This window comes from Gymnoscopelus microlampas (assembly GCF_963454915.1).
Source record: "Gymnoscopelus microlampas genome assembly, chromosome: 5".
NCBI classification, from domain to species: Eukaryota; Metazoa; Chordata; class Actinopteri; order Myctophiformes; family Myctophidae; genus Gymnoscopelus; species Gymnoscopelus microlampas.
In genome coordinates, this window is record NC_139942.1 from 35,081,490 (window position 1) to 35,094,511 (window position 13,022).

Sequence of the window (13,022 nt, forward strand, 5' to 3'; positions counted from 1 at the left end):
AGCTTTCTGATACTCATTACTTTCATATACACCCACCTTGGTAACACTTGCTATGCATAATGTCTTATAACAGGGGTCTTCAACGTTTTCATCCCAAGGACCCCCTAGCTGAGAGAGAGATGAAGCAGGGACCTCCATACATTGCATACAATTGTGTTGCAGATTAAACGTTTTCATAGATTTCATAGATAGCTTCATTGACTATCATCAGTGCTGTGTAAATTAATATTTTTGGTTCATTTCATACATTTAACCACTTAAACATTCAATACTTGGTACTTGATTTGCTTCTTTTGCCCTCGACACCAAACCACTTTGCCGAAAATAGCCGATCTACAAGCTCACAACGCCTTGCAGCGTGAGGCGTTGTGAGCATGTAGATCTGCTATTTTCAGCTAATGTTCATAAGAATAGAGATGCTAGGGTTCAGGTTATTAATGTAAAAAAAAAAGATCCTATCACAAAGATTTGCCGGACCCCCTGGAGTAACTCTGAGTACACACTAGGGGTCCCGGGCCCCTTTATAAGACCCCTGTCTTATAAGCATAGTTATAATGCATTATAATCTGCTTATGAGTGCTACTATACTATTACACTGTACTATTACAGATTCATGGAATGTATTGTTGTAGTATATTCCCACTGCCAGCTAAAGCCAGTAATCACCTTTAAATGTAATATTTTGGCATCATGTGGTAATAGGCTGGTCTACAATGATTCACATAAAATATGTTTATTGTGCTCCAGAAATGTCCCAACTCTCCACCTTGAATGTCCACACATTTTGTCCTTCAGCTAGTGGGAATGAAAGCATGACTTGCGGTTTTGTATGAACAAAAATGTTCTGTGAACAAAATGCTTCATAAGAACATTCAACGGACATTTACTGAAAAATGTATTACTTGCATAGAATACAAACAATACACGAAGGCATTTCCTGGTGTTCTATAAGTAGCTTTAACTATCTTTTAATCAGAATCAGTGTTATTGGCACATTACATCAGTTACATCATTACGTCAGTTGCCCAGAGGCAGCACAGTCAGCCAGCAGTTACAAGATGACAGATACACAACAAGGACTGTCAGATACAGCAATAGAGATGAATACATTCCAGAAGGACCAATATAAGGAGGAGGCAATGGAATAACAAGGAAGGTTTAACTGCCTTTTATTAAGGTGCAGAGAACTATATATCAGACAGCATTTCCGTGTGAATCACACCTTCATATGGTCCAGAAGTACCATCAATAATAAACAGTATACAATATATACAAACATGTACCCTGCAAAACACAGATCACATTCGCACAATGGAAAAGAAGCCCCTGGGCCTTTTTATTTTATTTTTTTGTCATTACATTAGCATAAACGTACTGTACTGCCTGTACTGTTAAAAGTATTAACAGGAAAAGGGACCACTTCACCCATTCATACAAACATACAAACACTTCAGAAGCATTTCACCTGCCCCCGCTACTGTTCTCACAAAGACACAAAGGGACCCGCACACAGAACACATTCAAATGCATACTTCCCATTTTCTCAAATTCTAAGCCTGTGCACTAAAAAGGTCTGGCACAGACATTATCCTCTCAAACATCAAATGCGTAAATGTATGAAGCAGTCAGGATGTAACCATGTCCATTATGGTCATATAGTGGCCTACCTGCAGCACACACTGTGCAATCGACATACGTTTGTACTATAGCACAAAACACTGGTCAGTGGTCAGCATGCAAGCTGATGTAACAAGTTTTGGTGAACGGTTACGGAAAGCAAAAAAACGTTGTCATCCTGTACAACCAACCATCCAAAATATATTTTGGGTATATGGAATGTGTTCCAGGGCCACAAGAAAACTACACATTTGGCCCACAGGACTCCAGTTCTATAGACGGGTTTCATGTTTGTAAACATTGAGAGGATATGACCGCGCAGAGGAGGGGGTAAGCCTATGGGTGCGTTTGGAAATTACGCACCGGAGCACACTCGCCTATTAGTTTGTATTGGCCAGTGCGCTCACTGCCGCTCAGGGCTGTATTTTCGAACGCGCCTTTCCCCCAGGCATGCGCAGATTGCGCATTCTGCTCTGTGATGACGTCGCGCGGAAATCCGTCTATATCACTGGTTTAGATGGATGTTTACTATGATATCATGCTCTTGAAATATATATCTTATTTCAGGGGTTGACACTAAGGTGTCAGAGGCATTTGCCTGTCGGGCAAGGACAGGTCATGTTCTACTTTCCCAAAGGTCATTATGGAATGATACGTAACATTTTGATTACCGTTCATTTTTTACTTTCTGGGGCTGTGCGATAACAAATGTCATACCTCAATCTTTAAGCAAAATACATACATAGCTATGACTATGGGTTCACACTTGCCATTTTATATTTTTAAGTGTAGCAACAGTGAGAACAGCACATTATAGGCAAACAGTGCTCTTATTTTACATTCCACAGACCAGAAGAAAGAGTGCTCTGGCCACGTTCAGGTGTTTAGGCAGATATTGTGATGATTCCGTTGGCGTCCGCTCTCAAACAGCGGAGAGGGGACGTGCTCTCTGCATCCTCATACGTTCTTCATAAATGGTTGGATTGTGTTCCTTGCTGAGGGCCAGAGTCAATGGCCTCCTCTCTCCTTCTCCTACCCCATGCTCCATCTGACACAACACAGCCCTGCTGTCCCCAGTCGGGCAACCTGAAAGCAAACTCCACCTGACAGAAAGTTTTATTTACCTGCCAGGGGCAGTTTAGTAGTCCGCAAAGGGGAACAATCCACACAAATCGTGGTAATCCAACATTGGGAAAGTAGTCCATCAAAGTGGTCCAGTGTGGCTGTAAAAAAAGGCCTGTAGGTAGGAGTGGTTGAGAGAGAGCGAGATAGACATGACCAGAGGAGAGCCAAATGAAATGGTCCGCAATGGTTGCCTATTCCAATTCGTCCTCAGACATGTCTGAGTCACTGTCATCATCATCAGCATCATCTGTGTTGTCCAAAAAGGTGACGTTCTCTGCATCAGTTCATCAACTTGCATGTAATGTTCCCATGCCAGCATCATCCCTTTTCGGTTTTCCCACTGCTTACGGAGGATTATGCACTGCAGTCCTTTCAGACCCTCGAAACTTAGTTTCCACGGTGAGCCTTGGGGTAGAACACAAGACAAAACCTGTGTTAGTAACAGTCATCAGTGGTATGTATTATATTCATGAAATATTGTAACACTTGCTATGCATCCCATGCCTATAATGTGTTATAAACATACTTATACAGTTGTAAGTATAGCACTCATGAATAATGCCTTATAACAATAACAATAACACATTAGAGATTTGTATAATGACGTATAAGGCCATGTAAAATTAATTGGAGTAAGCTTCTAAAACTATAGTTACAGTTATAAGCAATCATAACTGCAATCATAAACCATTGTATGATGACACTTCCTAAGAATCCCATCTTAATTCTCATAGTAGTAATGCTTTATAATCACGCTTATAATGCATTATAATATTTGTTAAAATCCATTATACTGTCATAACTGTCTATGCAAGATCATAGAGACCTATAATACTTGACCTTAAGTCACCTTATAAGGGCCGATGCGTACTCCACTTTTAGAGCAGAGTTAAAATCGGTTTGGCTCTGTCCAAACAACGTCATTCAGAGGTTCGAAGGGTGCTGCCGAGATGTTGTGACACCCGAAACGAACCGATTTAAACTCGGCTCTAAAAGTGGAATATGCATCAGCCCCAAGTCATCATGTAATGCTATTTGTGTTATGATAACTGTTAAAATGCATTAAGATTATTTTGTGGGTGTTTATTATTATAATTATACAGTGTTATACGCAGATTAGAATATATTAGAAGTATGTTTATAATGAATTATAGACATGGAATGCATAGCAGTTGTTACAAAAATAATTTATTGCAAATACATACTCATTGGCCCAGAAGAAAAACTGCACGACAGCTCCTTCAGGTCATGGTCATACGCTGAAAGACTTTTCCAGTGATGTTCCATCTCAGTCACCAGGATTTTCTTCTCCTCTGTGAGTCGCCTTCCTGCCATGATGACGTCATAACGCCCGTCTCTTTGTTCTGAGATCGACAGAATCTGGAATGCATTTATGACAAAGATTCACAGGGAAAATGAGCAGTGTTAGCCACTTAGACACTTGTAAACACACCACTCAAAGTTGCCTCTCCCAAACTCAACAAGCAAGTGTGTATATTATGTGGAATTATGGGTCAGATTTGTTGGAAGCAGTCAACAGACTAGTGTACATACCACTGTGATGAAGCTGCCATGGCCATGCTGTATCAACAGATATGATGGTTTCCATGCTCAGGTGTTCTGCGCTAGGAACCAACCTGTTGTACTGTTCTACAACAGAAGCTAGGATCTCCTTCTCCTTCCTCATCTGTCGAAGGATCCTGGCACGAGCTTTTGTTCCGTCAGTGTCTTTATGCAGACGCTGAGACCTCCTTTTGAGCCCAAGCACCAGCATCTCTATCCTATTGGCCAAGGCATCAGGCTCATCAGCAGTAGTTGTTGGTGCTGCAGAAGAGAGGAAATAGGTGGGTACAAAACCACAGTATAAGACACAAGGATTAGGAACCCAATGTCAGTGAACTCCAGGTAACGTGACCATATCACCCCCATCTTAGCTGTCTTCACTGGTTACCCGTTCGATTTTAAGTTTTGACTTATAACTTTTAAAGCTGTGAGCAAATAATATGTGCATTAACAATAATCAATTCCTCACCTTCTGCCCACTCCTTCACCCAATCCTCCAACTGGCTCTCTGACACTGCTAATTCCACCTTTAGGGATTCCAGGTTCTGCTGTTGGCTTTGAAGACCTTTAACGGCCTACAATGACAAAGAATCAAAGACAAGAAAACAAATGTTGTCTCATACACGTAAAATACTGCCACATGTAATATTAAAAATCTTAAAGAACATCACTGATATCATTACCTTCTGATATTGGCGAGACAGCGATGTGGCTCAAACTGTACAACTTCCCACTGAAAGTAGCTCTTCTGGAAGGCATCTGTTGAGATCTTCCCTGTCTATTTCAAAATAAGGATATCAACAGTTTATAATGGGCAGGCAATAAATAAGAAACAAATTCAATGCACATGACAAAAAGAAAAAATATATACTGTTAGCTAACTAAATTAAATACTCACACGGCCAAAGTGAACAGTTCGCTGATCAAGCATTCTTAAAAATGCCTGGCAGGACAGTCCTGGTGCAGCCATCTTCATTTTCTCAAATGAGAAAAATATATCTGTGGCATAAACTGTTGCGAAATTAAGTGTAGCAGGCCAGCAGTTACTGCAAATGAGATCGTCCACTCCAGCAGTCCAAGTGGCTTGGCATGACTCGCAACTCAGGTCAGGCATGCTGAGATCATATCGCCCTAGAAAATCAAAGACACGCACACTGTAATGTAAAACCTAGCATGGCATAAATTAGTCAATAGGCATACGTTTGATTTCATAAATACACCTATGACAAGCCTTGTGGGTAAGTAAAAATACCAAGTAAAAATATATTTTTAAGATGCTTTAAAAAAAAAAAAAATCCTTACCATCCATTGTGATCACAGCAACAGCCTTTCCTGGGTTGACCCTCAATGCCTCCGATGCACAACCACAGATATTTGCAGGTATCCGCACAGGTACAAAGCACTCTGAAAAAGATCATTTGTGTCCAATAGGAAATAGAACATTACGATTGCTGGAACCACTTGAAGAGACTGAAAGAAGAGTGAGAAAGGTTAAAAAGATTCCATGACCGTAAGACAGGACAAAAAAATGCATTGTTTAGTGGTCAAAGTAATGAGATTAATGAGTCAGAGAGGATATGATATGGTGTACTCACAAACAAGAACTTACCACAACGGCAATGAGCCTCATCTACAATGCAGGTGGTTGGAGGCAAAGGCTGGAAGAACCCTGCATTCATGGCATCCCTGTTGTGCATCACGTTTCTAGTGTCTGTGTGCGTTTTGATGTCACATTCGGCACACAGGAATGGCCGTGGTTCAGAGCCATGACAGCAGACAGCAGCTGGACTGATGGCACACTGTTGGCACATGTGTGTGCCTACATGTGCCCTCGCTGCAACGCGGTTAATCAGCCAGGGTCTCTCTGCCCGCCATCTCTCTAAAAGAGAGTGGTTCCGCGTACTCCAGTCGGAGGAAGCCTGGAGAGGAGCTGGGGTTGGTGCTTCCTCGATGTCAGCCGATGCAACGCTCAGGGAGTGCTGGAGCTCTTGTATGAAACGCTCTGTTAAGATAGTATGGGATATTGAAAAACAACATTAGGTTATGTTTTACATTTACAATATAAAAAGTATAATAATGGCTGTGAAAAGGTTAGTTGCACATTTATTCTGGTAAATGTGCAATACAAACATATAATTAACATTCAAACTCATTGACAGATTATTAGAATATATCATGAACATATTGCTTTGCACTAATGAAATACACACCAACGGCATTTGGAGCAAAGGAGACCTCAGCATTAGTGTCAGGAAAATCGTTGGGAGGAACAGGTTTCTGACCACAACCACCTGGATGAGCCTTCCGACTTGGACCAGCTACAACAGGAAAAAAAAAACACTGTCATCAACATTTACTCTCTCCTCAACATTTACTCACTGGCCTGGCATGTGCACTTAAGCCTTTCCAAATTGTCTAGAATGCCGCAGCATGATTGGTCTTCAACCAGCCAAAAATGGCACGTCGCTCTGGATTAAGAGCATCTGCTAAATGCATGAATTGTAAAAACTATAACTAACTATATAACTACACTATCCTATTTGCTGTAACACTAGTGTCAGCCTGGTTATTATCATGAGGACTATTAGACTTTTCCCAAACCATAACGTGGACAGTTCAGTCGCCTATGAATTTGCAATCAAATAGGAATGATTGCTGTAGGTTGATTTAAAAAAATGTCTAGCTGTCCATTGGCAAGGCACTCAGGACATCTTTTTTAAAGGAAGCCTTATCAAGTTAAATGTTGTTATATCCACAGTGATTTTCAATGTTTATTACATTCACACACATCAACACAGACGGCAAAGCAAGGCACCAATCTGCTCATCAGGAGCAGTTAGGGGTTCAGTGTCTTGCCCAAAGTCAAGTGGACACTTCACATGCTCTGAAAATGTATGCGATCCACACATATGACCACTGAACATGGCAGCTGAGATAGGCTGCCGGGTTTAGTGGTCAGATGGGTGGATCGCAAAAGCTTTTGAAATTTTAAAGTGGATTTTATAATCGGCCTCAGGTCTAAATGAGTTAATGGTATAACAATACTGACCCTGATTTCTGGTTGATCCTGGCAGGGATGACATTTCTATTGCTGTCTCTCTTTTTCCACCTTACGGTTGGTCCAGGTGCCTTTGCCTTCTTCGCTGGAGTTGGTGGTGCTCTCCATTGTGACTCTGGAGGAATCAAGGCATTTAGACTTCTGGCCACAGCTGCCGCTTTTGCGGCATTTAAACTCCTTTCAAGTTCCGTAACCATGGCTTTTGGATCACTCATGGTGACGGGTAACAACAAATAACAGACAAAGACAATGATAAGACAAACAAGGGTAAACACACACACACACACACACACACACACACACACACTAAGAGAAAGGTGTGGGGGGGGGGGGCGAGAGAGAGAGAGAGAGAGAGTGCGAGAGAGAGAGAGAGTGGCTCTTAAAAGTGCCTTTTGGGTTGTTTGTTTGTTTGTTTGTTTGTTTAGGAGAGTTTGGTTGGAAGGATCTGTAAGAGAAAGCAACATATTCAGAATTACAATGAACAAAAGGAGAAACAGCCCTAAACCAGATATACAGAATCTTATACTTGCCCAAAAACACATCACGATACCTTTAATAGCTGCATACACTGAAATCCTGAGATAAACTCTGAGAGTGTACAGAACCGAATAGAACAGGGGTCTTCAACGTTTTCAGGCCAAGGACCCCCTAGCTGAGAGAGAGATGAAGCAGGGACCCCCTCTATATTGTATAAAATTGTGTTTCAGATTAAACTTTTTTGGTTTACTTTGTCTGCTTTTTCCCCCTCTATACATATAGACTCTTTGCCAAAAAATAGCCGATCTACAAGCTCTCAAGCGCGAGGCGTTGAGAGCTTGTAGATCTGCTATTTTCGGCTAATGTTCCCCTCAGAAAAGGAATTATAGGGTTCAAGTGGTTAATGTAAAAAAAAATCCTATCACACAAAGATTTGGCGGACCCCCCTATAGTAGCTCTAAGGACCCCCTGTTGAAGACCCCTGGAATAGACCCTTATAGACCATATCCACACAGCGGCCATATTGCCAATGAAATGCCACCCCAGTTGCCACAGCAACGCAATGTTAAATTCCAAAATGGCCGCCGTGTGAATATGGACTATGGCAGTGGTTCTGGTTCTGGCTTTTCATGTGAAGCGCCCCAAATTAATATGTAACATATCAGTTTTAAGAAATAGATCCATAAGCTCACAACACGTCACATCGCAATGCTTTGTGAGCTTTTTGATCAGCTACTTTCGAATATCCAAACAACAACAACATTAACATCATAATACATTTAAATTAAGTGATTAAATAGTTCCTGTTTTAAAAAAATCTTTATTTAACTCCTGGTACCAGCTTTATAGTTGAATCCTCTGCCCCCCGCCCCCACCCATCTTCTCTTATTCAACTGACCTTTATCCCAACATGTTTTGCATTGCACCTCTGTATGGTATATATAATATGACTGTTCAATTGAGTACAATGGACCAAAATGTAAACAAGCCCCTGGGGCTTATTGTGTTCATATTTTAGCATAACATTTGACTGTACTACTAGTACTGATTGATTAATTGATTTAATACTTTATTAGCAGTACAGGACAGTAAAGTTCTATAGGATTTAAACCACAAGAAAGCACTATGGCTCAATAGGATCCTTTTGTATTCTATTCATAATAAAACATCCATTTGTACACTCAGAATGGGAAACACAAACAATGATTACATTTCGTTTTGCCTTTAGTGTTGTGCAAACAAACATGGCATATAGAATACATAACTAAACACAAATGAAGAGGGACACACACAAATAGCCGAGCTCATGTTGTTGTGTTTGTTTGTTATGGCTTGTTAGCTTAGGGATATGTCCACTGTAAAACAGTTTTAAACTTATACAGACCAACCAACTTGCTACTGTACACACCCTAACATGTTAGCAACAACCCTGTGTTGTGGTTCTATGATTTAGTGGTGGTGGGGGTGCAGATTTAACATGTATTTCTATTAAATAAATGAAAAAGTAACAAGACTTCACTTACCGCGATGTAGTTGAAAAACAATGCAATGCATCATGGGAGGCATAGACGCACATATGCATACCAGTGTTGCCAGGTATGCTTATTATAATTTCCCCAAAAAATGAATTTGAAAATAGCAGATCTACAAGCTCACAACGCGTCGCATCACGACACGTTGTGAGCTTGTAGATCTACTATTTTCAAGCAGCTGACGTATATGTTTGAAGTGCTCATGAGTCATGTGGCCCATAGTTGCTTCTTTTGGGCTTGTTTTCCTAGACCAGTGGTTGCTTGTTTCTCTCACAAAATCTGGCAACACTGGTAATGACGTTTTTGCTGCACAACTGCCCCTCAATATGATTGTTTACGTCCTAAATGTTACAAAAAACATGAAATCGTTTTGAGAAAAAATAAATGCTGCTATTTGTTCCTAAGCGACTGCAAAAGACTGCTGCTATTTGTTTCAAAAAGCTTTAAAAGAAGGCCAGAACCTTTACAGAACGTGAAATGTGCCTATAACCACATTTCCGGTTCAGAACGGATACGGAAACGTTATGTTTGTTTTCATGTATGTGGACGTGGTGAACATCCGGATGCAGTAGGCGGGATTTTATGAGTGCTAGGAATCAAGAAATTACAAATAATTATTTATTGCTAGAATTGTTCATACATTAGGCATTTAAGTGCCAGAATAATTGATTAGTGGACAAGCAGATCATTTATATAGATCTATTAGATTAAAATAAATAGTTTTGATCGGATCTTTACTACTGTCAATCAAGTCATACGGAAGTAATCTGACGTGACGTCACGGGTATACAAAAGTTAAATAAAAGTGTCGTTCTCAACAAATACTCATCGAAAAATGACCAAACTAGTATGTAAATACTCAGAATATTTACAGGTTTTTGTGGGTGGTGGCGTGTGGTCTGGTGCATTTCAAACAAGCTTCTTAGCGCACGTTTTGAAATGCCAATGCATTATCAATGGCCCGCCTGTGACGGCGCAATGTGTCGTCTTTGGACCTCAATGAATGTCTATGAGTGACCGTGGAAGGCACATAATTACGTCGCTGGCGTCCAGCGACGGCATTCGGCTCCGTCGCGGGGTTCTGACAAAAAGGCAACCGGCTACGTTTTCGGAGTGAGACCGTGTTGGAGCAACATGTACGCTGTGGACATTGTTTTAATAAAAACCTGATAATGCTTTTAATCGGGTAAATGTCATTTAGATCATATTTGTTATCAAAGAACTAAAACGTCCACAAAACTTACAAGTGTGAAATAAAATCTTGACTCCTCCAACCAATTTTATATTTTTGAAAATTGTAATAATGTAATCATTTACAGACCATAAATGGGTAGCCATGTTAACTTCTTTATAAAAAATAAAAACCGGTTGGAAAAGACTCACTCCACAAAAACCTTATGGAAAACTCCTTAGACAAAGACTAAGTAAATATATTAGTGTTTTAATTTTTCATGCTCATAAAGAGCTCCAAGTGCTAAAAGTGAAAAGTGCAGCAGCAAACGTTTGGGTCAAAGGACCATCGTCAGTGCATCGCCTACTGACCGCTGTGAACAATGAAGCTTTACCCGCAAATGACAACACATAAATCCACATCACATACAGCGCCTATGGTCATTATGTGATGTGGACTGACGTGATGAAGACTTACCTGCAAATGAATTATAAGTGACGTGAAATGATAAGACGAGACGCAAATCAAATTACGCGAAATGATACAACACATAAATCCACATCACATACTACACTACACTACACCAGACATACACTATGGTCATATGTGATGTGGACTGACGTAATGAAGCTTTAACCGCAAATGATTAGATCTGATGATATAGCACTGACCTAAATGTGTGTTGCTGCACTTATCACTTTGAGCACTTGGATCACTTTATGATCATGAAACAAATAAAACAAAAATAGATTTTCTTAATCTCTGTCTAGAAAATCTTCCTCTTTTACCTTTTAGTTTCCTACAATTTTTTAAATAAAACATTTACAGAAATAAAAAGTTCTCATATTTCAAAAGAACCTCATAGATTTAAGGCAACAAATGGGGTTGGGACTCAATTGTGGACAAATTTTCTTGGGTCATGAGTAAATAAATGAAATTTAAACCAGTGATTCTCCACCCAAGTCATTGTCAAAAACAAAGATTTAATATAAAAAAGTTATACCAATTAAATAAGTTGGTTCCAATGGATTGATTGGTCATTAAAGCATGCTCTGAAAAGGCCCACCCATCTGTCCACTTCCAGAATAAGGTTGAGAAGCACTGATCTACAACATCAAAACATAACCCTATCGATTAACGCTCTGTACATGAGCAAAATGTAGTTAAGTTTCACAATTAAGAATGTTTTTAAAGGGTTTAAAGGGTTATTTTATTCAACACTTTTTAAAGCTCTGTGGATTTTTTGTTTTACTTTTTTTTTTTAAATGACAACCTGATAATGCATTTAATCATTGGGTAAACAATACATCATATTTTTATCAAAAAAACAAAGCAAAAATATCCACAGAACTTACAAGTGTGAAATACAATCTTGACTCTTCCAAACAAAAACATTTAGAAATTTGTAATAATTTACAGACCATAAATATGAAGCCATGTTAACATCTTTATACAAAAGGAAAACCGGTTGAAGAAAAGACTCACTCCACAAAAACCTTAAGACAAACACCTTAGACAGAAAAAAATATATTAGCGTTTTATTTGTTCATGCTCATAAAGAGCTCCAAGTGCTAAAAGTGAAAAGTGCAGCAGCAAACGTTTGGGTCAAAGGACCATCGTCAGTGCCTCGCCTATTGACCGGCATGAATAATGAAGCTTTACCCACAAATGACAACACAAATCCACATCACATACTACACTACACTACATTACGGTCATTATGTGATGTGGACTGACGTGATGAAGCTTTAATTGCAAATGATTACATCTGACGATGGTCCTACGACCTAAATGTGTGTTGCTGCACTTTTCACTTTGAGCACTTGGAGAACTTGATGAACATAGAAAAAAATAAAATAAAAATATATGTTCTTAGTCTCTGTCTGAGGAGTTTTCCTTAAGGTTTTTATGGAGTAAGTCTTTATTTCTGCCAGTTTTCATTTGTTTTTGAGATCAGTCAGTAAATATTCCTCTTTCCTTTTAGTATCCTACATTTGTTTTACATGAAAATAAAATATTTAGAGTAGTAAAACGTTCTTATGTTTCAAAAGAACCCGATACATTTAAAAACAAAAATCAAAGAAATTCAATTTAAAATATTAAAATAAGAGTAATGAAAATAGCAGATCTACAAGCCGAGCTTGTAGATCTGCTATTCTCACTAGGTCCCAGGGAGACAACACATTTCTCTTTTGGGTCTCGAGCTAAAACGTTATGAAAATCTTTACACTGAAATGTTTACATTCCAGTGTGTTTTTGCCATCGCTTGTTTATTGATAATTTCAGATCCAGATTCATTAGTGACTATTTTTCCTGGGGTCAAATAGTAAAATTAAAATGAATTAAAAGCACATATAAGAAGCAAGCAAAATAGAACATTGTGCTATTTCGTGAAAACAACAAATCTAAGCAATAAATTAGAAACAAAAAAAAAAAGAGGTTGTGAAAATAGATTTACATGCTCGTTGTGAGCTTGCAA

The 13,022-nt window shown here is 39.3% G+C and overlaps 1 protein-coding gene and 1 long non-coding RNA gene across 2 annotated transcripts; both read right to left on the bottom strand.

Moving 5' to 3' along the window:
- Positions 1-959: 959 nt before the first annotated feature.
- LOC311045796 (uncharacterized protein) lies at positions 960-6,005 on the bottom strand. The gene is made up of 8 exons (XM_084057854.1): positions 5,915-6,005; positions 5,608-5,709; positions 5,204-5,436; positions 4,989-5,083; positions 4,775-4,880; positions 4,297-4,566; positions 3,948-4,122; positions 960-3,147 (listed from the first exon to the last, which is right to left on the bottom strand). The coding sequence occupies exons 1-5, from the start codon at positions 6,000-6,002 to the stop codon at positions 4,835-4,837; spliced, it is 564 nt and encodes a 187-aa protein (XP_083913980.1). The 5' UTR covers positions 6,003-6,005; the 3' UTR covers positions 960-3,147; positions 3,948-4,122; positions 4,297-4,566; positions 4,775-4,834.
- A 79-nt stretch (positions 6,006-6,084) lies between these two features.
- LOC311045829 lies at positions 6,085-7,633 on the bottom strand. The gene is made up of 3 exons (XR_014600814.1): positions 7,355-7,633; positions 6,516-6,623; positions 6,085-6,307 (listed from the first exon to the last, which is right to left on the bottom strand). It is a non-coding gene; the product is annotated as an uncharacterized lncRNA (long non-coding RNA).
- Between the last annotated feature and the right edge of the window lie 5,389 nt (positions 7,634-13,022).

What these genes read in the sequence shown, in the direction of transcription:
- LOC311045796 (XM_084057854.1), bottom strand. Translation starts at nt 6,002, where the DNA reads ATGCACAACAGGGATGCCATGAATGCAGGGTTCTTCCAGCCTTTGCCT. An exon ending in GAACTGTTCACTTTGGCCGT is followed by an intron (nt 5,084 to 5,203) that starts GTGAGTATTTAA and finishes ATTTTGAAATAG; the next exon opens with ACAGGGAAGATCTCAACAGA. An exon ending in TGTCTCGCCAATATCAGAAG is followed by an intron (nt 4,881 to 4,988) that starts GTAATGATATCA and finishes TTGTCATTGTAG; the next exon opens with GCCGTTAAAGGTCTTCAAAG.